Below are 23495 nucleotides of genomic sequence, written 5' to 3'. Positions count from 1 at the left end.
TTTCTCTTGATAAGGAACAGTACTGTCATTGGTCACACTGATGGAGGCTAACACTGAAATATCAGACAGCCTGATGTCACTTTGTGTTGGAGTTGCTTCATGAAGCCAATCGCTTGAAGATCTGACTGTGCATCTAAAGGTAAATCAAATGGAAAAGACAGCTCTTAGTAAGCAACTTTGTTTTTGCAAACAACTACAATGAAAAGGAAAATACAGCAGAGTTTCAGCCACTGGCTGAATTAATACTGTATTTACTTTAAATATAAGATGACTATGAATAGAAGATGACCCCCAATAAGAAGATGACCCCCCAGTAAGAAGATTCTATACCTGAACAAATGTTAAATGTGTATAATTTTCCAGGTATAGAATCTAATTATTGGACATTTGCCTTGAATTTGTCCCCCTCTCACTGTTACAGCATGGAGAAATCAATCTGGAGGGTCAGGTAGCCCCTTTTGCCCTCTGCCTCCCTCAGGTTCTTTCCCCTGCAACCACTTCCCCCCACTCCTTGCTGTCAGGCCCTGCTCTCTCTGAGCACATGGGAGTAAGGGGCAAGTTGAAAACACTGACCTTGAAATAAACACACCTGTGTTAATTTGCATGTAGGCAAATTACTACAGGTACCCATAGACTAGTCCAGAATTGTTTATTTTTACTGTTCCCCTCTTTTTTTTTAAACTGCTCCAAGTTTTAGCTCAGGTACTCTGTAACTACATTTTTAAGCACAACCCTTGTACTAATACATATCGGGAAGAATATATGCATTGTTTGAATTATATATAATTATATATAATTCAAACAATGCATAATATTCTTCCAAAGCCAAAAGGCTCATGATTTACCATATAGCTAATTGGGCTGGGTCCCAAAAGAGACAATAGCATTTCAAGCCATGGTGACCCAACAACTCAACACTGCTCAGTATGTGTGTCTAGATACAGAAGAGGCTGAAAAATGGACCTTCTGTTCCCATCACACTGAAACCATTTGGAATGTGGGATCTGAGGTACCAAACATTTTTAGGAATGGTGACTCAGCCCATTTTGAAAAGTACCAAGGAGAATGTGGCTAGGGAGTTCTTTTCCACCTTGCATGTCACGTGAAACTCCCTACCCCCACCAGCACAGTCACCCTCATGTGCAGGTCAAAGGACATTGCTCTTGCCTGTGCCCCATTCAAATGCACTCCTCAGGCTCTCTAGGACAGCCAGCAATGATAGCAGCTTAGTCTGTTCATATATTTCTCTATACTAGAGACATGACCCTTTTCAAAAGCCCCCCCAATTAGCATATTATGATAAGAGGAAAGGCCCCCTGCATCATCTCTCCCTGTAATGCTCTTAGGTGGGGGAGAACCATAATTTTGCCCTTACAGTATTCCTATATTTTATACTAGATAGATATGTTTACGGGCTTCTGTGCAATGGATGTTCACTCATATGTACAGCATGATTCAGTGAATCTAGACAAAGTGTGTTTGCAGTGACAGGACCTGATATCTAAGATGGTTTTTGAAAAAATTGGACATGGCTGAAACTCTTGAAATAAACAGCACTACAAATCACACCGGGAATGAATTGGAGCCAGAAACTCTATATGGTTCTCTTGGGTTAGACTCAACTTCACTTTACTAACAGTCTAATATCCATTCTACCTTGACTTAAGGTTGCTTGCTAATCTTTGAAACACCAGTTAAGGAAACCTAGGAAAAGGTCTGGGAAAAACTGCTTTACTAGCATTCTTGCAGAATGAAATCTGTCAGTTCAGAAGGCCATCATGAGGTCCATATACCACCTTACTCCTACTTTAGCCCTCCTTTGAGAAATTTAGTGGAGAAGTCTTACATTGGCCCTTTTAACAGGGCTGAACATTAAACCTGAATGCTCAAATATTCACCAGTGGCAAAGTTTTGTTTGGTAGCAAACTTTTTCTTGCTACTTTGTTGGTTAGTTGCATAAAATATTCAATCAATGAGGAAATGTCATGTGTGTGTTAATTAGGTTGCTAGACAGCACAGTGCAAATGTTGAATATTTACTTCAAATTCTTCATTATTAAGCTACAGTCAAAAGATTATTTGACAAAAATACATGGATCACATTCAATAGGGAATAAATCTGATGAATTTCTGATCTTCTCACTGACAGTTTGTGAGCAGTAAACAAGGTGAAATTATTGAGCAAATTAGTCATTGCTGATTATTCACTCACTCTAGTTAAAACATCTTCCTTCTGTTTGTGGGTTTAAAAAGAACTTTTTAGAAAAATGTATGTAGCCAAGTGAGTTGGCCTGATTGTTCTCATATAATCTCTGCAATTTCAAATTCCTCTTGAGAACAGTGATTCAGAAAGCCAAATGTGTTTTCTGAGTTGGTACTTGGAAAAATATGATAGTTTTCTGTGTGAATGTGAGTTCTGGGGGCTTGTTTGTTTTTGTTCCTTATAATAAGGAATGTATTACTTGATATAGGAAGGAAAATGTGATTCCTCTCTACAAATATGAATATCTCTTGAAATCAATGGAGTTGCCTGGACTTACAAATCAGCTTGTGGGTTTATTTACAAGTAGCAAAATTGGGTAATTTGATATAGTTCAGCTTCTTAAGATTTTCTTCCAGCTCCCATTGTTTGGTTTCAGTAACATGAATGCCTTTTTTACTGTGTATTTTTTTTGAGAACCTACAGGGTTTCAGCCATGCAATCCCCAGTTCCATTCTGAATCTTTCTACTAGATAAGTCATTAGATCTGGAGTTGCCCAGTGGTATGTATCCATGGAAAAGGAGAAGCTGGGAAAATACTGTCTTATTGGATCTGGTTTGCCATTCCTTTAAAAATATTGATATGTGCAATATCTCTTCAGAGTTTTATGTATTCCTGCCTTTATGCCAAACTTGACCCAAATACACATAACAATTATCAGCATCTCACTTACCTCTCTTTAGGCTCTATCTTCTGCATTCTTTCGCCCAGTGGTGCACTATGACTGAGGCAATCCGTTGATAAAATCTCTCAAGTGGACAGCGAAATTTGCAGCCTGGCAGAGTAAGCGGAAGAGGATCTTTCAAAGAATTATTCCGATAGTACATTTCAATGGTGTATTGCCTAAGTCAAAACACATAGATATAAATATAAGGTTAGTTATACATAGCTGCACAATTTTTTCTTTGGAGTTGCAGCTGTTAGATGCAATTTCATAGACTTATCTGAAAGATGAGTTTGGGCCACTTTTTAACTTCATAGCATGTCCAGTGGTTTCAGTTCATAGGACGAATAGCACTTTCTTATCAAATATTAAAATTTAGCACAAAAGTCCACATGTCCTGCTAGTAATAGGAACATCACTGGTAGACAAGTGTATTTTACCTCAGGAGTGACTGTGAACCTATATTCTAACATTTAAACTAGCACTTATATACATATGGAGATTATTAAGACTTATTTGTATTTGCTACTTAATCTAATCTTCCTGCTATATGCACAGGTGGTTTCTATTGTACATTACGTATTTTGTTTGGTTTAATTTTAACAACTTGTTTTGAAGCTTCAACTTCTACAGCATCTTCAGCTTTGGAGTGTGTTTGTATTCTCTATGTTTACAGTGGGGATATTGTTCTGGGGGGAGGTACTTTCAAAAGGACCTATGGATCTTAGATGTTTAAGACCTACTGACTTTCAATGAGGCTTGTCCTTCTCTGTCCCTGACAAGCTTTTGCCCCCTGCAGCCAAAGGGTTTGGACTGTGTTTTTGTTTTTGGTCTTCTGCCTTTTGTTTCTTCCTATTGCTTCTAGTTACTCTTTCTTTCACAGTTGTCATGGTCCTAGATGCTGAACTCTTCCAATATTGCCAAGTGTCAGAGCTAAATGGAAGACTGTATATAAGAGAAACCGTTTATTATATTACATATAGTATGCCTGAATTAGCACTAATCACGTGTCTTGTAAAATTTGCACCTTTCTCCATAATTCTAGAGGACCTTCACGGACAAGAATTTGGAACGGTGCAGTAGAGAATAAATTGATAGGTATGTAGGACAAATAGTGGTTATGTAGGACAAATTGTGGTCTGCCACATGGTTCTGCTCCTTCCTGGTCCCCCTTCACCTCCTGTCTCTTACCTGCCACAACTTTGATCTTGTTTATTGTTCGGAGGGAGGGATCCTTGGGGGTCAGTAGCAGCCTCATGGGTAGCTTGGTCCATTCAGACAGATCAACCTCCCACCTGGGTCCTTTCCCCTCTCTCAGTGCTTCCCCCTTTAAGGGAGTGCTTCTGTAAGTCTCTGTGGGCTTGTTGGAGCTTCAGCTATCAGAGCCTGGGCCCTCTTTTTCTCTCTGGCTGCGCCCTCCATCTTGGTCCACTGATTAAGACCTTAGCTCCTGGGTATTGGCTCTGCCTTGATGGCAGTCCCTCCTGGGATTTCAATCTCACTATGCCAGTCTCTTTCTCTTGGCCTGGGGCTAACTTCTGGCCCCTATAGCAGAGGCGCACATCCTAACATCCCTGTTGGTGGCCTTCTCCAATCTTGTAGCCACAACCCAGTTGTCCAGTCTCAAGTCCAAAGTGAAACAAACCAATAAACCAGAAAAACAAAAGCCAGCCTCTGCTTAAAACAAATAATCTTCTTTCCTCAGGGTAAATGTTGCCTGCAGGCATCACCAGAACCTTCTCATCTCCAGATCCCTTGGGCAGCTTGGGTGCCTGTTTGCTCATCTTTTAATAGCTCCTCTCTCTTGGGAGCTCCTTTTCCTGCTGCAAGCATGGGCTGTGTCCTTGCATGCCCAGAGACCAGGCTTACATTCCCCAGCCCATCCTCCTTTCAGCCATGTGATTGGATCTTCTGTCCAACAGGGACCAAATGCCACTAACTGCTTCATCAGCTGCCTGGCCTTTTAGTCCTTGATTCAGTCCACTTCTGCCCCTGCTTTCTTTCTACCCTTCCTACTAACAAGGTCAAGGGTTCCCTGTTACAGTTAATATTTTTAATAATGACCTTGGCACCAAAAAATGGGAATGTGCTAATCAAATTTGCTAATTAAAAAAAGTTGGGGGAAGTTTGGTTCCCCTGATGTTTTCTGATGCCTAGAAAATGGTATTTAGAGGTTTGCTTTTGGGACTTGGCTTGTAGGTAAAGTAGATACGCATTAGAACATAGAATGGTCCAGGGAAATGGCAGGGGTTAACTGGTTTCTAAAAAACCTGTTTGTGACAAAGTTTTCTTCAAGACCCACTATTTCTGAAGCCAGCAGACACACAGGCTGGGAAACTGAAGACACGTACCACATTGTTCCATAACATGAGATAAGGTAGCACTAAGTCAGTACCCAAATGCAGAACTCTTGGAATTTCTGGTTTTGGTGGACAGACCAAATCAAGATGTGTGCATGTGATGGATTTGTGGGAAACAAAGGAATATGCTGGCAGGAAAGAATGTGGACAGTATGAGGACCACAGGGAAACCAATCAATAATACCTGGGAATGAAGAGTCCTTAGAAGAGAGAAGAATACATAAGGAAGGATTTCAGAGCAGCAAAGTCTCTCAAAGTGGGGTACCTAAGGCCACTATGGGGCATACCACCAGCCCATTTCACCCACCCCACTGTGTGTGTGGGAGGGAGCTTGGCCCTCGACCTCCAGGCTGCTGACACCTGACATTCAAGACACAACCACAGGGTGAAGCTTGCATACTGGACAGACATACCTTCCTTCTGTGACAGCCCTAGAACTGGTAGATATCGAATTGGGGAGATTATTTTGTTTGTCTTATCAGCTATCACTGTGTATCAGTAAAATTTGCCTCTTATTGAATGGAGAAGTCGCGGCTGGGGTGAGGGAATGTGTCCACCTGGAACAAGATCTCTGGGCCATAAATCCAGTGCCAACAATTGACAATTCTGCGTGGATGGTAACTCTGACTTTGGGACTGAGACCAGATATAAATATGAATACATCAGAGTAAATACAAGGGAGGTGAAAAGCTATTTAAGGTGAAGGTCTAGTTTGGAACAAGAACAATGGATGTAAACTGGACATGTAGGTTATAAATTAGAAAGTTCTAACCATGAGAGCAGTGAGGTTGTTGAACAACTTTCCCATAGCAATTGTGGAGCCAAAAAACCATACTAATTATAAGATGGAACTTATTAAGCTTATGAAAACCTTTTTATATGACATGGTTGCTTGTGATACCAGAGGATAGGATTCAAAGAGACAGGATGACCCTTTCCAGTCCTATGTGTAAGATGGGAAACTGAGTAAAACCTCTGACTACTGGAAGTTTTCCCTTCTGAAATAGGGTGGAAGCTGTCAGGTCAGCAAGTTTATACTGTAGACAGAAACTGCAGTCTCCAAGTATGCCTGCTATTTTTAATCATAAGCACTAAATTGACTCCCATTATCTTAATTAAAGTCAGTTTATGAGTGCTTTCAGTATATTAGAGTCTTGTGTTCAATAATGGCCAAAGAGTGTTATTTATCAAATGCTCTGGGGTATCAGTACATTTTTTTTTAAGTGTATTTTGCAGATAGAGTGATAATGAGATTCTTACCCATTCTTTTCCTGGTAAAGTTCAAAAAAATGGCAGGCACTGTAGGGAGGTAGTTTCCCATTGAAGACATTGAGTGCCATCTGTAAGGCGACGATGGTAGCAGCATGCTGTGAACAGAAGAAACACTCCCAGTACAGAGTTACTGAATGAAATATGGGTGTTACAGAGCAAAAGTTCAATAACTTACTCAGTACATTAGTTATAGTGAGCTATTCAGCTGTGCAACTGGGCAGGCAGTCCCTGCACGGGAAGAATTCCCTGCCCAGCCTGGAGGTTGGCTGGGAGCCGCCCCAGATTGGGAAAGTTCCTGGCCAGCCCTGGGCTTTGTGGGGAAGTCTGCATGTGCAGCCTGGAAGTGGTTGGGGACTGTCCTGTTTCAGGCAATCCCCAGCCAGCTCTGGGCTGCACATGTAGACTTCCCCATGGAGCCTGGGGCTGGCTGGGAGCTGTCCTGATCAGGGGCAGGTCCCAGCCCTGCAGCTTTTTCCCAGCCTCATGCCTGGATCGAGCAATTGAGGCATGGGGCTTGGAAAGAGCTATGGGGAAGGGATGGGTCCCAGCCCCCTGCCCTGATTCATTGGTGTGGCAGCTATCTGTGAGCCATCTGGGGGCATGCTGCTAGATGCTTTGCTGGTGGACCGGGGCAGAGGTTTGGGACCTGCCCCTCCCCTGCAGCTCTTTCCAAGCCCCCTGCCACCAATCAGGGAGCCAGGGCTGGGAGTTCCCTGCTGTTGGGGCACGGGGACATTGTCCCACCCAGGGTCCACCACCAGAGACTGCCCCAGGAGCAAGCAGGGGACAATCTCCCAGCCTTGTTCTCTCCTGGCCCTGTGATACCTGTCAGTCCCTGGGAGCCTACAGCTCCCCCTGGCTGCTGCAGGGGACTCTTGCTGAACCAGGGGGGTTGTGAGCAGACTGCCACCAGGAACAAGTTGTGTGTGTATGTAGAAAACCTCCATATGCAAGACAAAATCCAGTGTCTTTTAGAAATATTGAATTGAATTTAAAATAAAAGGAAAGGAAAAAAAATGTTATTTGAAGAGCATCAGATCACCAGTTTGAAGATCAGAGTTGTGTTATTGGAAAGAGCCTGGACAAATCTTTCGAGTTGTTTTATTCACCAGTCAGAACAGCTTTAAATGAAATAAACCACTTGGACTAGGAAATAGAATGCCGGGTATATATGAGCTGCATTTTTCTAAGTAAATAAGTTAAGATAATCCTGAAATATTTAAAGCTGGCCAGAAATAACAGCATTGCAACTCTTGTAAACTGCTGCATATGAAGCCATAGGTCATTTATTGTAGTTAATAACTGCAAAAATCTACCATGAAAAAGTACTCACTGCAGAATAGATAATCATCTTTCGCTGGTTTGAAGGTTTTCTAGCATCTGAGAGATGTTTCAGAATCGCTTTTAAGAGAATACCTGGGAGGAAATTGGGAAACAAGACAATGATTGCATAGCAAACGCGTACTAGTGTGTTCTTAATACCAGGGAGCGGTAATGTTATATCCTTAATGCACAACAAGCAGGTCTGACTTGGCTGGATTTGTACCTACTTTTTGGAATTTACTGGGGAATGTGGCCCACTTTTGTATGAGTAGGGAATTTGATTCTGCTCCCTTGTACACTATTTTTAGGGCTAGGTTCACCAGCAGACTTCCAATAATAATAACAACCATAAGCTAGCTCAGGGCTGTTCAACTTTTGAGTGACCTGAGGCCACAGGACCCCCAGCCATACCCCCCTCCCCAAGGCTGCACACACTTCCTGCCACCAGGTTGTGAGTCTTCTGCACTGCACTGCAGGAGTCCCCAATCCACTGCAGGAGTGTCCCCTCCGTGTTGCAGGAGCTTCCAATTTTTAGTGCAATGAATGAATCATCCTCTGCTGTACCACAGGGGTCCATGATGTGCCATGCCATGCTGCACAAGCCCTACCTCTCTCCTCCCCCACCCTGCCATACAGGCTCCCTGCATGCATAAACACACTACTCAGAGGCCCTGAGTCACTCTGAGACCTTTGCCCATGGGCTCCCTCAGGCCTATGGACCACTTTGGGTGCGTGTGTAGGCAACAAAAACTAGAGGAGGGAAGAAGAGCCCAGGGACTCTGCTGGCAGCAGCAAGAGAGCAAAGAGGAGAGTGGCACCTGGGCCAGGAGCTTGGAAGCTGCCATTCAACTGCTCAGGGGCCACGTACAACTCACAGGCCACAAGTTTGAGAGCTCTGAGCTAGCTTATCCATTTCAAAGCTGCTTCATGTGATCTGAATAGTTGTTTATTAGTCAATCTGTTCCTCTCTCTCGTGTAACTCCATTATTTTCCTGATTTCTTTGTGTGTAAGCTAGAGGAGAATTGGGAGCAATACAACCTTGAAAAGCATACAGCTGTTAGTGCTTTGCCAATATCACCTCCGGGAAAATGTAAGACAAGCTGTAAATATTAAATCAGTAACAGTGCTAATATCTTAACAGCTATTCCCCACAAAGAGGAATTCCTCTGACTACAGCTAAATGTGCTTGCAAAGTTAAACAGATCTATTCCTTTCAGCTTATAGCAGAATTTTAATCATGATTCATGGTCAGGTAAATACAAAGGTTTGAATTTGGATCTAAGTTTTGTAAGTTTTAAAAACACAAAAACTTAAAACAAACAAAACACTGAAAGCAAACAAGTTTGGCATAGCTTAGCTTTTGCATGTCTTCATAGTTTATACCCTGATTGTATATCAGCCATTTAAATGCCATTTGAAGTCCATGGGGCATTTATACACATACTTTTTTGTCTGGCGACTCCCCGGAGATCCGCCACTTCAGAGCAAGCTTGATTAATTGAGTCTGCTTCGTGCGCAAGCTAACGTGCAATGCGCTGCACCATGTGCAGTTGTATAAGAGGTGAAATGTGCATCAGCGTGCAGAAAATGGCAGTACTGTGCTTTTGAACTAAAGCATCTCCAAGGTGTTTTAGTTCAAAAGCGTGCCACCTCCATTTTCTCAGCGCTGATGTGCATTTTGCTGCTTATACAACTGCAAATGTTGCAGTGCCAGGCACTTTTCAAAGCACCCAGCGCTGTGGTGCATTTCATGAAGAAGGAAAAGGCAAGCTGGTATAAACAACTTAGTTTTCTGAACCATAAATAATATACAATAAACAGAATGATGAACGGTTCTTGGAAATTTATTATTTTCCTTTGGGTATCACTGCTGGTCCAGTATAAAGACCAGCAAACAACTACTGTATTTTCTTGCACACAACACTCATCTTTCCCTCAAAATCAGCCCTCCAAAATTGGGATGCATGTCTTAATCCAGGAAGCTGTTTTCTGTCTCGGACGGCCAGAGCCGACTCGAGGTGATTTAGAAATTGCTCGTTCGTCAGGGCGGGCTGGTGAATGGAGAGGCAGACAAGGTTTAATGGTTGCAAAAACGTTTACTTACGCCGCTTGTAGTTGCGACGCAGATGGTCCAGTCGTCTGAACAACTATGTGAGTTGTTCCAGCTGGCGAGGCCCAAGCCAGTTAATCCATCCGCAAATTGAGCCGGTGGGAAAAGGGTACGTCTGGGATTGCGCTCGGCGACAGGAAGAAGGATCGATAGGTGATCAGTCTATCAATCAGCTAGCCACAAGTCAGTTCTCTTTAGAGGCACTCTGCAGCGTGCTCAAAGTTCTTCGACTTGGGCGGAAGTCGCACGAAATTTTAAACGGCTAGCAAGCCAATCACTAGCCGCCACGTGTGAATAATTTAGAACTGGCCAATAGCGGGACACAAATTTGCATTCGAATAGCGGGAACTCTTTGCACTGTGCATTTCTGTGCTGCAAAGAAGAAATGCATCCTGCAAATTGGTGGGAAGTCTCTTGCACCGAGGTTCTTCTGTGCAGCAAAAACCTTCGCTGTGCAAGAGGCTCTCATGTGGCAAGAAAATTCCATCGTGCCGAAGCACCAAAATCACTGGGTTGTGACATTTTCTTCACTGGAAAAGAAGCATGCCTGGAGACAGCGTGCCAAGTTCAAACTTGCTGCCACTTGTCTGGTTCAGCAAGCTGAAAGGGCAAAGTCCTTTGTTAACCCTGTCATAGCCATAGGTATTGGCTGAGCACTGTAGCTTATGCCTGAACAGTGAGTGAACTGCTGGTAGTATCTTGATGAGGCTTGTGATATAGATATAGCAATTCATTTATGAGAACTTATATAAAGAACTGCTTACAGTCAAGAACTAACAGTCTTGTTACTGTCTTTGCAAGGGTCTTGTGTGACACAGAGTAAGTCATCCTAGAAGCATAAAATATCCAGGAATTGTGGCATTCCAGAAGAGTGTCCCCCTGGGATACCACACTTCTTAAACACCCTGTGTTTCCAGAAAGATTTGCTTTATGTCATAAAGTTGGCCATGACCTTGGAACAATTTTTTATTTCTCCAGTCTGCCTTCTAAAAACAAGACGTGTCTTTTATTTGGGGCCATGTTGTACGTGAGAAAATACAGTATATTACTGTTGTGCTTTATTACAATTACTGTACTGTAGGAAATAAGTAACTAAAATGTGGCTTGTGACATCAAATTCAGCTTGGACTCACTTCAGTAAGCGTTTGAATTTATTCACTTAACTGAATGATGTTTCCTTTATAATGGTAAATGAACATACCTTTGTCACATGCCCCTTCCTCCTTCAGTGTATGTTGATTAAATCCAAATACTTCAGGGGTCACCTTATAGAGGTAATCATGATTAACCATGTAATATACTATATAGGCCATCTTTCAAATTTGTAATGTGGCATAAATTTCACTGCTCAGTCTATGAGGCAAGGATTATTGTGGGTGAGATCTCTTATATTAGACCTACTACATGGTTGAAATAGCCTTTGACAGACTTTTGAATGCAATGCATTTGATCTGATAAATAATAAATTGCATTCAAAAACTTTGCCAGGGCTATCTCAACATGTAGTTGGTCCAATACAAGATATCACCCACAACAATACTTGCCTCTCTCACAGTTCCTGCACCATCACAGCAACAACATCCCTTTAACACTGCTGTTCACTGTACATCTTTTCAACTTTGTGCTTCACGCTCATGCCCCATTTAGAAAGATGTATTTTGCTTACCACCCTGCAGACGTGACTTCTGCCTTTGTTTGTGGAGCCCAAATTCTGCCCGTAACAGCAATTCTGAGAGCTTTAACAGTTTGTCCCTGACACCTTGAGTGGCCCATTTTGGTAAAGTGTAATTGTTAGCATCCTATAGCAAAGGAGGAAAACATAATGATTTTTTTGTTATCTTCTACTTTGGTATTATTGCCTGAGGCAACAGTGTTTTTTACCATTATTTTTATACTAATTTAAAAATATATAGTATTTTGTACTTTATTTTTACATTTTATACATAAACTAGGGACTATATATGGAATTTCAGCTGTAGTGGAACTCTTACGTATATTGGTGAATTGTTTAAAGAAAACAGCTTTGAATGGTAAGAGAGGACAGCATTCATTAAGATACGGCATAGCACTCACTGGGGCATACTACAGCGTGGAGAGCCCAGTGCCAGAGGGTGCAGCGACAGATACTAAGGCTAAGGGTCCTGTGACAACAAGAGGCCAAAGTAGACTGAGGCCTCATCACAAGAGACAACATCTAAATGCCATCTGTGAGGCATGGGGCATGGTAAAAGGGAAGTTTTGGAGCCACGTCTCTAGCCCATAAGGCTTGAGAGGTATTGTCAGGCACCTCCTGAGAGTGGGACCCAGTAAGGGGTCCAACAACCCACAGGGTTTACAGGAGACTGTCAGGATTGTGGCTGAGCAGCAACCCGAGAGCAGGCTCCCAATTCATTTGTACCAGCAAGACTTGGCAGGTGAGATTAGTAGACGCCAGTGGCCTGAAAAATGTTGGCTAATTGAAGATAGGATTTGTTTAAACAGGTGAAACAATGGAACATGTCACGTTAAACCAGTTCAGGTCACAGTGTCTCACTTTTTCTTTTGACAAATTCTACCAAAGCTACTTGAATTCTCTTTAAAACTATGAATTGGAGAACTCTTTTTGCACAATTAATATTGTTGTTGGCTTTTGTGGCAGAACTCTCAGCTGGTGTCTCCAAGGTCTCAGTTGAGTAATATGAAGGCCCCACAACAAGTTCACTGCCTACTCATTAAGTCAGCCCTGTCTGGCATTTGGTTTCCTTATGGCAAACGAAGTTTGTCAATGTTGTAAGTGTCTAATGACATAAACACCTCCGTTACAATGCTTTCTGTACAACCGTGCGGCCCTGTGCAGTCACATTACTGCAGTATGTGATGATGACTTGATTTAATATGCTGAGCTGCAATGCAGTAGTTCAGCATGCTGACATTTCATGAGTCACTGATCTAAACTGCTTTGACAAGAACAGGACCATCATGGAAAATGCAAGATTCACAGCATGAGTTACACCTAGCAATTTACGGAATGACTCAGGTGTAACTCATGCATGTCCTCAGATGCAATCTACTTTAAAGCTTCTTTAATTTTCTAGGGAATATTATCTGGAGCTTAAGTACAGAGACTTAAAAATAATTCCAAGCAGTCTTTTGAAGTACCACACGCAACAAAAATAATAGCTTTTCTTTCAAGATGGCAATGTGTGTTTGCTGTTCAGAGGTAGACACAGGTTTAGATTCATACAAGGAGTTGGGCATGTAAAATGGGTGTTAGGGTGACCCGAGGTGCCTAACATTTCATCCGTAAAGTTCCCTGGCCATCCAAAACTTTGCTTCCAGACGTGCCCAGAAGCAATTTAGTCTTTTCTATGCTAAGTAGTTCAATGCCTGTCTCCCAACTATGCCTGATCAGGATCCACTACCTATATTTTCCCTGCTAGGTTTAGGCTTTAATCCCAAATGAAAGGAAGTGCTTTTCTGCAGTCCAGAATTAAGTACTTAATATACTAGACACACGCCTTTGTTTTTCCTGTTTGCTACCTTAGGTGGCTCCCTGCTTTATATGTTGGCAGTTGTAGAATCCATTTTGCAGTGCTAAATTGTTCCCTGGCATGTGCATGCCCTTAGTGTTAGACGTGTTCATTGTTACAGCATGTAAATCTTTAATCTTGCAGATTTAAACTAAAGGGTCCCATGGTCCCTATGATCAGAACAGACTCCCAATCAGTATTCATCAGTAGCTTCCTATTCCATATTAATGCTCAAGTCCCACTTGTTCCAGGAATCCTATAAACCAAAAATTACTACTGTATTTTCTTGCACCAGTCTTTCTGGAAGGAAGCTTGTATGTTCTTTACCATTCTGTGTTTATTTACTACGGTACATCTTTATGGTTCTGGGATCATGAAGCAATTTCACACAATAGGCTTTTGTCTAACTGCCCACTTTGCAAATGTTATACATTCTTCAGAGGATATACTGATTACATGCTGGATTTGATGGACTACTGGCCTGATTTAGGGACACAATTCCTGCGCATTACAAGAAATGGAAGAAAGTAAAAGTTAGTTTTTAACTTTTAAGAAGTTCTTAAAGTATTTTACATGGCATAATAAAACAATCTATCTAACTCTTATTCTCATTGAAAGCCAGCGGGCTCATTTTCATTATGTTAAGGCCTCTACAAGTTTCTGGTACTATTAAGTGGCCAGGCCTGGAAATGGAATAAATTACATTTTCACGAAGGCTGCTTTTTACTTCTAGACCGGTATAAAGTTTCCTTAGTATAAATGAGAACTAGTACTTTGCTAGACTAGTATATTACCAGGTTGTTATACTAATTATTGACTGACTGAAAAGCATATCAGTCATGCCATGTATAATAAAAGATAAGATAGCTGATTATATTCCTTTGCATCCCTTGTAAGCATAAATCTTTCTTACCACCACAGAGATGTATAAAATACATTTTGTAATCTGTATTCTTCCTACTCTATAACTTGTTTGTATCAGATCCAGACTTTATAGTTATATTTTTACCTCATACTGTAAAGTGTCATATAGATTCCCAATTCTTGCAGTGTTCAGACTGCTAACTGGGTATCCGGTGTGAGCTGCTAAAAATCTGAGAAATGGCTGGAAAACAAAAACCATAAACAAAGGGGGTTTAGGTTTACTATTTTATGGCATTCCTATATACTACCTTAGTAGTGTGCATGGCACATTTTAGAAAGAATAAAGTTTGTTGAACCAGTAGCTTAGCTGTGACAGCATGACTTATGGGAAAACAGGCAAAGGAGTTACCAAAGGGAGAGACTGGTTGCTGCATTGAAGTTGTGGGAATTTTCTTATGTGACAGTCAGGAAATTAGTGGGAAGATTTTTTGTGGGGAATAGGGGTTTGAGGTAAGAGAGGGTATATGTAAAGAGATGTCAGAAAAGGGATTGCAACCATGAGACTGAGCAGCAAGGATGAAGTTGGACTGGAGATGCTGGTTTTAGTTGACTTTTGTAGTTTTTGTGTAATTCAGATGATAGATTGAGTTTTGATAAAGGGTGACTAAGAGTCCCACCTTCTCTAAACTGTACTTCTTTCATTTGTGATGAACTTGCCAGCCCAGCAGATTTTCTAAAATCATAAGTGTTTAGTGGGTAAATAGTAGTCTTCTTCCAGTATATAGAAGCATGGTCTGCTAAAGCTAAGAAGAATTAGATACCTTCATTAGAAGGAGAATACGCCAGTCTCCAGACTCCCAATCTTATGATTCAGGTATTAGATATTGCTGTGATAAGTGGTAGTTTTTTAATTAAATGTTTTCCACAATTGAAAGTAGATTGCTTTCCTTACCCTGTAGCGCTTAAGTTGTTTTTGAAACTCTCTTGTTACAAAAGTTCGTTTCTGAAGTTCATTGTATCTTGGACAATTTGGAAAAGGTAAGTGGAGCAACTGAAATAAAAGGTACAATGTATTAATTATGCAGTCTGTTTCCAGTTTGATAATTTAATATCCTCTTATAGAAGTCCAGTTCTGATTTGCGTGTCAGCTGGGACAAACTGAAAAAAGATTTTAGGATTGGTTTCCAGTGATATTTTTCCCTCCATACTATAATACCTCTAGCAACTCAGTTTTATAATATTAACCATTAAACATTTGTGGATGTTGCTTGTAAAAGTAGTTGAAAATTAGAAAGAAATGCAAGGTGCAATTCACCATGCAGGAAAAGGCCAGCACAAGACCTATGCACTTCCTAAATCCTCAAAATCATGCTTAAATAGTACATGTATATTATTTCTGGCTGCCTGTATTGGTATGATTTGCTTTATCTGAGATAGTCTAATCTAATTTTTGTCTGAATTAATCATAAGTAAAAGCAAAACAAAATAAAATTACAGCTGATTTCAAATCAAGTAGTAATAATTGTCTCAATATTTCCTGCTAACATGTTTTCCATCTCCCTCCTGAGATAATTAATAAAATTCCATTTGTTGTAGCCACACAATTAAAACAAGAGCTTCAAATAAAACCTTGGTGTACTGAGGAGAACATTAGCCTCAGAATATGTACAACAGCTTTTTGCCACTCTTAGAATACTGATCTAACTATTAGAGGCATATAATACTATGATATAACCATATACTTATGAACGGGCATGATATTTCTAGTAACTGACAGCCACTAGCTTCGATAGAAATAAGCTACTGGGGTTCAGGGTGCTATGTATTCATTAAAAAATAAAAATATATTTAAAGCAATAAATAATGGAAAGCAGGAGGGAAAAATGAACATATATATTCACATTTTCCTATTTTGTACATTAATTTGTTTACTAACTTATTTTTCTACTTTGGGAGCATACTATACTATTTATAATGGTCCCAAACCACACAACTTGGAGTGATGAAGATTAAAAAAGCAGCTATTTTAATTTGACTTACTCATGTGTGTTGTAAATAGGGCATGTAAGGCCCTTCAATCACTTGCATAAACTTTTCAAATTTGGGGAGAATGTAAGACCTAGTGCCTGTTTGCTGAATTTGGTAGTAGAACTCCATCTTTTGTCTGCAATCTGCAAAATCCCGTGGTGTGCAAAAATCTCACTACTAGACTAGGGTAGGGAAGGAAAGAACAGCTCTCTGTGTTCATTGTCTCTGCTCTGCAGCCTCCCAGCCATCACTGGAAGTACATACATATCTGGAAGTTCTTGTCTTCTTTCACTCCCCTCACCTGCCCAGGTCACCGTTCACAGCATTTCCAGAGACTGTGAAGCTGGCTTCCTCACAGCCCCTTGAAAAAATGCTTCCCAGTTCCCATATTTGAGTACTCTGCAGGTGAGGGGAAGAGAGAAAGGAGTACCAGAATTAGATTATCCCACAACTTGCGTTCCAGCAAACCAGTCCTCCACATTTTTTCTTTTGGCCACCAACCACAAAATGACTGAAAAAAAGATCCCACTACCCAAATCACAGTGTAGTGAGGAAAGGGACAATTTTATGGTTCATGAACAACAAAAAATTGAGGAGTATAGTGATAATGCACATTTTTCCCCCCTGCTCTTCAGCAGAGCAAACAATTTTAAATTTCTGCACAGGCCAGAAAGTAGGGTAATCTGTTACTGGCTCAGAGTTATGATCTTATACAGTATGAGAGCATAACATATTAAAAGGGTTCTTGACTGTGGTCACACAGCTATTTATGAAAATGGTGTCATGAGTGGAAGTTTGATTTGAGATTTAGCTTGTTTTATTTTCATTAAGCCCAAGTCTATGTCATAGGAGTCTGTGCAATCACTGCACAGTGGTGTTTCCTATACACAGTGCTGTTGCTTTGTATTGCCCTCATCTACTTTATTCACTTTACTTCTGACATTATTAGTCTTAACAAAGCGTACAGGAAAAAGGAGTTCCCAACTTGTAGTACTCACGTGGTCATGTGATAGTGGCACTGTGTGAACTGGGATTGGCTGCCAAAGGATCTTTGGGTTCCAAGCCTGACCACTGTCCAGTGGATACAACCCAGCAAGAGTTGCCTGGGCACTCATAAGTGTTTGGTCTGAGTCTGTGCTTTGAACATAAATCTGGAGCAAAAACAGAAAAAAATTGTTCTCTTATTAATTGGCCAATTTGATGAGAAAAGAGAGAACTGGAAATGGGATGAAAGGCTTGGCATCCCAACGGGTGGGATGTTAAAGAAAATCTGCCATAGGAGGGAAGAGGGAGAGAAGTGGGAGGGAGTTGCAGCAGAGCATTGGGACTGAACTTTGGGGGGCAATTGAATCGGAAGGTGGTGGCAACCCCATTAGAAATTCTCAGGAAAAAAAATCACTTGGTTCCAGCTGGCGAAGTTTTGAGAGACAGTAATGGAGCCTCTGAACCCCAACTAAAACAGAGGGTATGTCTACACTGCAGTCTTCAGTGTAGTGTTGAGATGACCTAGCTAGCATATCTGTAGGGTAAACCATCCCATACTGAGTGCCATGCTACTGCAGCTAAACTGCTTTTGGTACTAGAACTAGTTCGTTTAAAGCCAGGTGGGTATCTGGACACTACACAGCAGTCTGTGTGGTAGATATTGACTATAAGAAACAAATAGCAGCTCAGAATTTCTACTAGGGTCTCCCAGAATTTCCCGAAGTAGGGAAGAGGTAAGCACTATACTTAGTGGTTGAGGTCACCAACAAGGAGAACCTGGATTCTATATATGAGGGCTTCTTGCATTATTAAAGTGATAGCTGTAATGAGGCTACCTTTAATGAGATGCCAGGCAGTGATATCTATTAATTGCAATTCAAATATAACATAATATTTTCAGCTATAGTCTGGCTTACAAGAATACCACAGTTTTCAATAAAGTTTGGCTTCTTGCCAAACCTGATCTACACTCCTAGGATCTTCCTGTGCAAGCTCTTCATGAATCAGTGTTATAATACATTAGTCTGAGCCACAACCTTAGGAACTGAGAGATCTCTCAGCCATTTTTGATGCTGGTGCAATTTGAGCATACTCAGCCTCATGCAGGATTAGGCCCCTGTAAATTAGGAAGTTCCATTAGCATACAGAAAAAAAAATCCTCCTTCTGATACTTGCCTCGCACTGCTTATATATAGTACTCAAGTAATGAGCATATCTTTTCCGTAAGTATTGTCCAAGCATATATTGCTGCTGTATCCCAAGCTGTGAAAACAACAATAGAAATGAATGTCAGTGTAATGTTCTGTGGAAGCACAGAGGAGACTTATCATCTTCAAGACTGGAAGAAGCAGCCCATTATCTTCAAGGTTTTATTTCAGTTTTCTTCTCTCTAATGTGGATGAATGGAGTGCCTTGAGACTTTTTTTTTAAAGTAAATTAAACCAAACCTCCCCTTCTGATTGCTGAATATTATGAGCCTTAATTAGACACTTCCATCTTTCCATACACACTCATCTCTTCTTGTCATTTTAAATCTTTGTGTATTTTGTTTTTGTTTTTTTTAATCTAGGCTTCTAGAATCCATTCTATGTGAGAGCAACATTTTTGGTCCATGTATCACAATATATACTTTAATGTAGTAGAGCTAAATAAAGGCCGGTATAAAGAAGGTCACATAACCATAATTACAAATTTGGAAATGCCAGAACCTTTTTCTTTATAGCAGTGTGGTAATATATTATTTAGGGCTATAAATGAAAGGAGGACAATAAATTTAATAGTAAGGTTAATATTAGTAGTAGTCTACTCACATCTTCTTTAGGAAAATACACCTTAATGTTTTCTAAAAAAGGATCAGAGGGCGTATCTACACGTCTAGCAATGCACTATGTTGCGATATAATGCATTACAGCAATGTAGCGACCATGTGGGTCTACACGTGATTCACAGCAGCATCACCGTAGTGGCATGCTCCTCCCAGTCTAGTGCACTGCTATGGTGATGTAGTGGTGAAATCTAACCATGATTCCCCCCTGGAATTATAACAGCAACAGCAAATGACAGTTTTTTGAGGAAATCCTTTCCATTTCTAAACTGCTGTCTACTTACTAAGGACACAAACTTCAGTTTCCTTTTCGCTGTGGTTTGGTGAAGCAAAATGAAGAGAAGGCTTAGCAGGAAGCATAGACTCCAGATTCCACAGAGCAACTGTCTCACTCTCATCCTTGCACAAGCTTACAAGTATTTTATGCACCAAGTTCTCAGACTGGACACAGCCCCACAGTAGACTAGATGTCTAGTTATATAAAAAAGATGGGAGGAGTCAGCCGTTATGCATGGTAAATGCCAGAAATGGGCAGTGGCTCTGCTTCCTCTTCAACTTTCATCCCCATTTGGGTTACTGCATCCCCAGAGACTCATGAAGGAAGCAGGGAACTCTGCATTTGTGTACTCCTGCTGCTGTATGAACATGGTCTCTTCAGCATTTAATTTCATTGCCATTTATAAAAGGGGGAGGGGAAATTATTTGGGGCTTAATAATAACCCATACTCCATACAGATATAATTGACATCATTGTAATTAGTGTTTGAAATTCACATCTTATTGAACTGAGTAGAAATGAACAGGCATACGCTCACACACTTGTTGCTGTTATTATTTAGCTAGATGCAGTTTTCTGCAAATTGGGTTAATGAGGCAGCAGCACATCTGTTATGAAGCTTGCATATTTATAATAGACAGAGAGAGAAATCGAGGCCAGATCCTACAAAGACCTGAGCAACTGAACAACCACTGAATGAATCAATTCCACAGAAGTTAAAGATGCTCATTACACAGTGCTTATTTTGTTTAAAATGAGAATATTCAAGCTAACTAACAATGAAACAAATGGGTATAAACAGGCTTTGAATAAATTTAAAAGAACCATCAGAGGAGTAGGAATCATCAGGCAAAAGCCCTAATTAACTTTATGATGGAGTTTGATAAATTATGAGCAGGTTTGTATGACATTTTTTTCAGTAGCAGGGTGGCTGTTTCCAGAACTAAGTTCCATGTTTCTATCAATATCTATTTACATAATACGCTTCACTGCAAAGTTACCCATAGATTAATACATTTTAAGGTCAGAAGGGATCACAATGGTCATATACCTGCTATATAAGAGGACATGGAAACTAAGTGATTCCCATAATAAATCCACAACTGCTGGTTGAGCTATGGAATATTTCTTAGACAACCCTTCTTGAATTCAAGACTTCAAGCAATAGACAATGTACTATATCATCAGGTCCCATGGATTAGTCATCTTCACTATAACAAATTTGCTCCATATATCTTGTATGAATTTATATTGCTTCAGCTTTAAGCACTGGATCTTGTTATCTTTTTGTCTACTAGACTGAATAAGCCCTTTATTATCAGAAACCTTATCTCTGTTTAGGTACTTACAGTATATGACTGGGTGACTTAATCTTTTGGTTAAAATAAATAGAGCTTCATTAGCCTCTCATGTATAGGGAGGCTTTCCAGAGCTCAAACTATTCTATTAGCTCTTTTTTTTAAATCTTCTAACTTATCATTATCCATTTTAAAACATGAATGTCAGAATTATACATATTATTCAAGTAATGAACTCAGTAATGCTGTATAGTAATAAATAACCCCTAGTTGGTGCTCCACTGCTCACACAGCTAAGGACTATACATCCAAAGATCTTATGTTCAGCTGACTTTTCAGCAAGATAACCTAACTCCTTTTCTGAGTCATTATTTTCCAAAACCCAGTCCCCCATTCTAACAATGTGACATACACTCATGGTATCTCAAAGTATGAACATTCGTCAGTGGCTTCCACTGTTTCAATATGCTACACCAACAAACCTTGGTAAGCTGTCCAAATCCTTGTGGCCAAGCATTTTCTTTGTGTTTGTCATTTGGAAAAGATTCACATGGGGTATGATCACCATGGCGAAATACCTAATAAGACAATTTTAATTCCATTCACATTATTGCATTTATTTTATTAGAAGCAGTTGAATTGCGATTCTAGTCCTATCTTCATCAATGAGGAGTGCTGTATAGCCTATTAACAGATTGATATACACTAGATAGTAGCTTCCATGCCTATTTTTAAGATTGTAACTTTTTTGTTTGGGGGGGGGTCTCATTTCCTTCATATGAAAAGTAGCTAATTCATGGATTTTTTTCTATGATTTTATATGCTTTATAAAATATTATATATCGTGGAGAAGACAGGAGAACATAGGCAGTACAGGTCAAATTAAATTAAACAAGCAAGATGACTGGTATTAATATAACAAATACAAAAAAAAGTGAATATTTTGTTAAAGCTACCTGAAAGTTAAGGGAAACAAATAACAAACAAAAAAATCAGCATATTACCCAATGTACAGGCCCTGTGTTTGGCTACTATAAGTCACTTTTTGCTGAAAGAGGCTGCTGTTAGAAAATAGCATGTTGGCAGGCACTGTAAATATCTAAAATCTGAACACATGTTCTTGTGAAAACCCTGAACCTGTCTTAAATTTCCACTGCTTTCCAGTGATCTTGTACAGTATCAAGATTTTTCATTCTATTAATGAAGAATTTCTTGTTCTCCTGTATCATTGACTTGGCATACATAGTTATTAGTCATAACACTATAAAACTATTAAGTCTTCCCTTATATGAGCCAAATGGGAAAAAAAATTAAATCACAAAGATGTGAAAATGACGTGAAATGCTTGCCAAAAGTTTAGAATAGATCAAATTCAGAAGAGGTCTATTTTTCTTGAGAGAAAGGGTAGCTTACAAATTAGTGTAAGTTTTACTCACATATACCATAGCTTCATGCCATTCATTCAGTGAATCACATATTCTAATTACATATAGGGAGAAATTGCTCTTTTGCAATCCAATACATTATTTGCATTACCAAGAGGAATTTCTGCAGGAAGTGAAAGCTAGTTTTGGCATCCCATCCATTTCATAATTTTAAATTATCCCTGTAGAGCTCTCCTTTTGCTGCCACAAATAAAGGACATTGTATTTACAGGAGATTTCAGAATCATCTGAGTCTGCTGAATGGAAGCAAGTTTACAAAACAGTCTTTAAAGTGTGTTACTTTTTATTTTTCTATAGGGGGCAATAATAGAACTTGATTATTCAGAAAACATTTAAATATTTGCAAAACATGTTTTGCAGAATGTTTCCCCCCTGGAATTATAACAGCAGCAGCAAATGACAGTTTTTTGAGGAAATCCTTTCCATTTCTAAACTGCTGTCTACTTACTAAGGACACAAACTTCAGTTTCCTTTTCGCTGTGGTTTGGTGAAGCAAAATGAAGAGAAGGCTTAGCAGGAAGCATAGACTCCAGATTCCACAGAGCAACTGTCTCACTCTCATCCTTGCACAAGCTTACAAGTATTTTATGCACCAAGTTCTCAGACTGGACACAGCCCCACAGTAGACTAGATGTCTAGTTATATAAAAAAGATGGGAGGAGTCAGCCGTTATGCATGGTAAATGCCAGAAATGGGCAGTGGCTCTGCTTCCTCTTCAACTTTCATCCCCATTTGGGTTACTGCATCCCCAGAGACTCATGAAGGAAGCAGGGAACTCTGCATTTGTGTACTCCTGCTGCATGTGCTCCATTGATTTGTTGGACCCCTTCTGCAGTCCATGCCATATATATCCACAGTGCCATAGACACAGTCTGACCTTTACTCCTTATGCTGTTACTGAAACTAAAAGCCCAGCACTATTTCTATATATATCTATCTGTCTTGCAGCTTTCTTATTAAGAAAAGTATTATATATATACAGTTCCAGTTCCATATACTACATATAGAAGTCTAGGTGCAATACTCCCCGCTCCATCACTAGTACATAAATAAAGGAATTGCATTTTTCTTCAAATACTTTGTACTAGAATGTAAACACTAACAACATAAACCATTCAAGTATTGGTTGTCTGTTAACTGATAGATTTTGTTGTGTGGTAATGGTTTGGGAAAATTAAAATAGAAGGTGGTTTTGTTGCTCAGAAGCAGAGATAACCCTAAATTCACTGACAAGAATAAAGATTTACCCAGCAAACTTTCCCTCTAACAATAGAT

At 40.1% G+C, this 23495-nt stretch overlaps 1 protein-coding gene across 1 annotated transcript; it reads right to left on the bottom strand.

Annotated features, from left to right (window-relative positions):
* LOC102369548 (prostatic acid phosphatase-like) lies at positions 1-22782 on the bottom strand. Its single transcript, XM_006020656.2, has 11 exons — positions 22669-22782; positions 21258-21353; positions 18552-18638; positions 17390-17542; positions 15316-15414; positions 14509-14604; positions 11657-11789; positions 7890-7972; positions 6545-6651; positions 2934-3103; positions 1-133 (listed from the first exon to the last, which is right to left on the bottom strand). Exons 1-10 carry the CDS (start codon positions 22780-22782, stop codon positions 2947-2949), a joined length of 1125 nt encoding a protein of 374 aa, XP_006020718.1. The 3' UTR covers positions 1-133; positions 2934-2946.
* Positions 22783-23495: the final 713 nt, after the last annotated feature.

This window comes from Alligator sinensis, unplaced genomic scaffold (genome assembly GCF_000455745.1).
Source record: "Alligator sinensis unplaced genomic scaffold, ASM45574v1 scaffold54_1, whole genome shotgun sequence".
Taxonomy (NCBI): Eukaryota; Metazoa; Chordata; order Crocodylia; family Alligatoridae; genus Alligator; species Alligator sinensis.
This window is presented reverse-complemented; position numbering and strand designations above follow the sequence as displayed.

Bases quoted from the DNA above. Each gene is read 5' to 3' on its own strand.
- LOC102369548 (XM_006020656.2), bottom strand. From the start codon at position 22,782: ATGAGAGTGAGACAGTTGCTCTGTGGAATCTGGAGTCTATGCTTCCTG. The intron at 21,354-22,668 runs GTAAGTAGACAG...TTGTCTTATTAG, and splicing joins AACTGAAGTTTGTGTCCTTA to GTATTTCGCCATGGTGATCA. The intron at 17,543-18,551 runs GCAAGTATCAGA...TTTTTGCTCCAG, and splicing joins CTATATATAAGCAGTGCGAG to ATTTATGTTCAAAGCACAGA.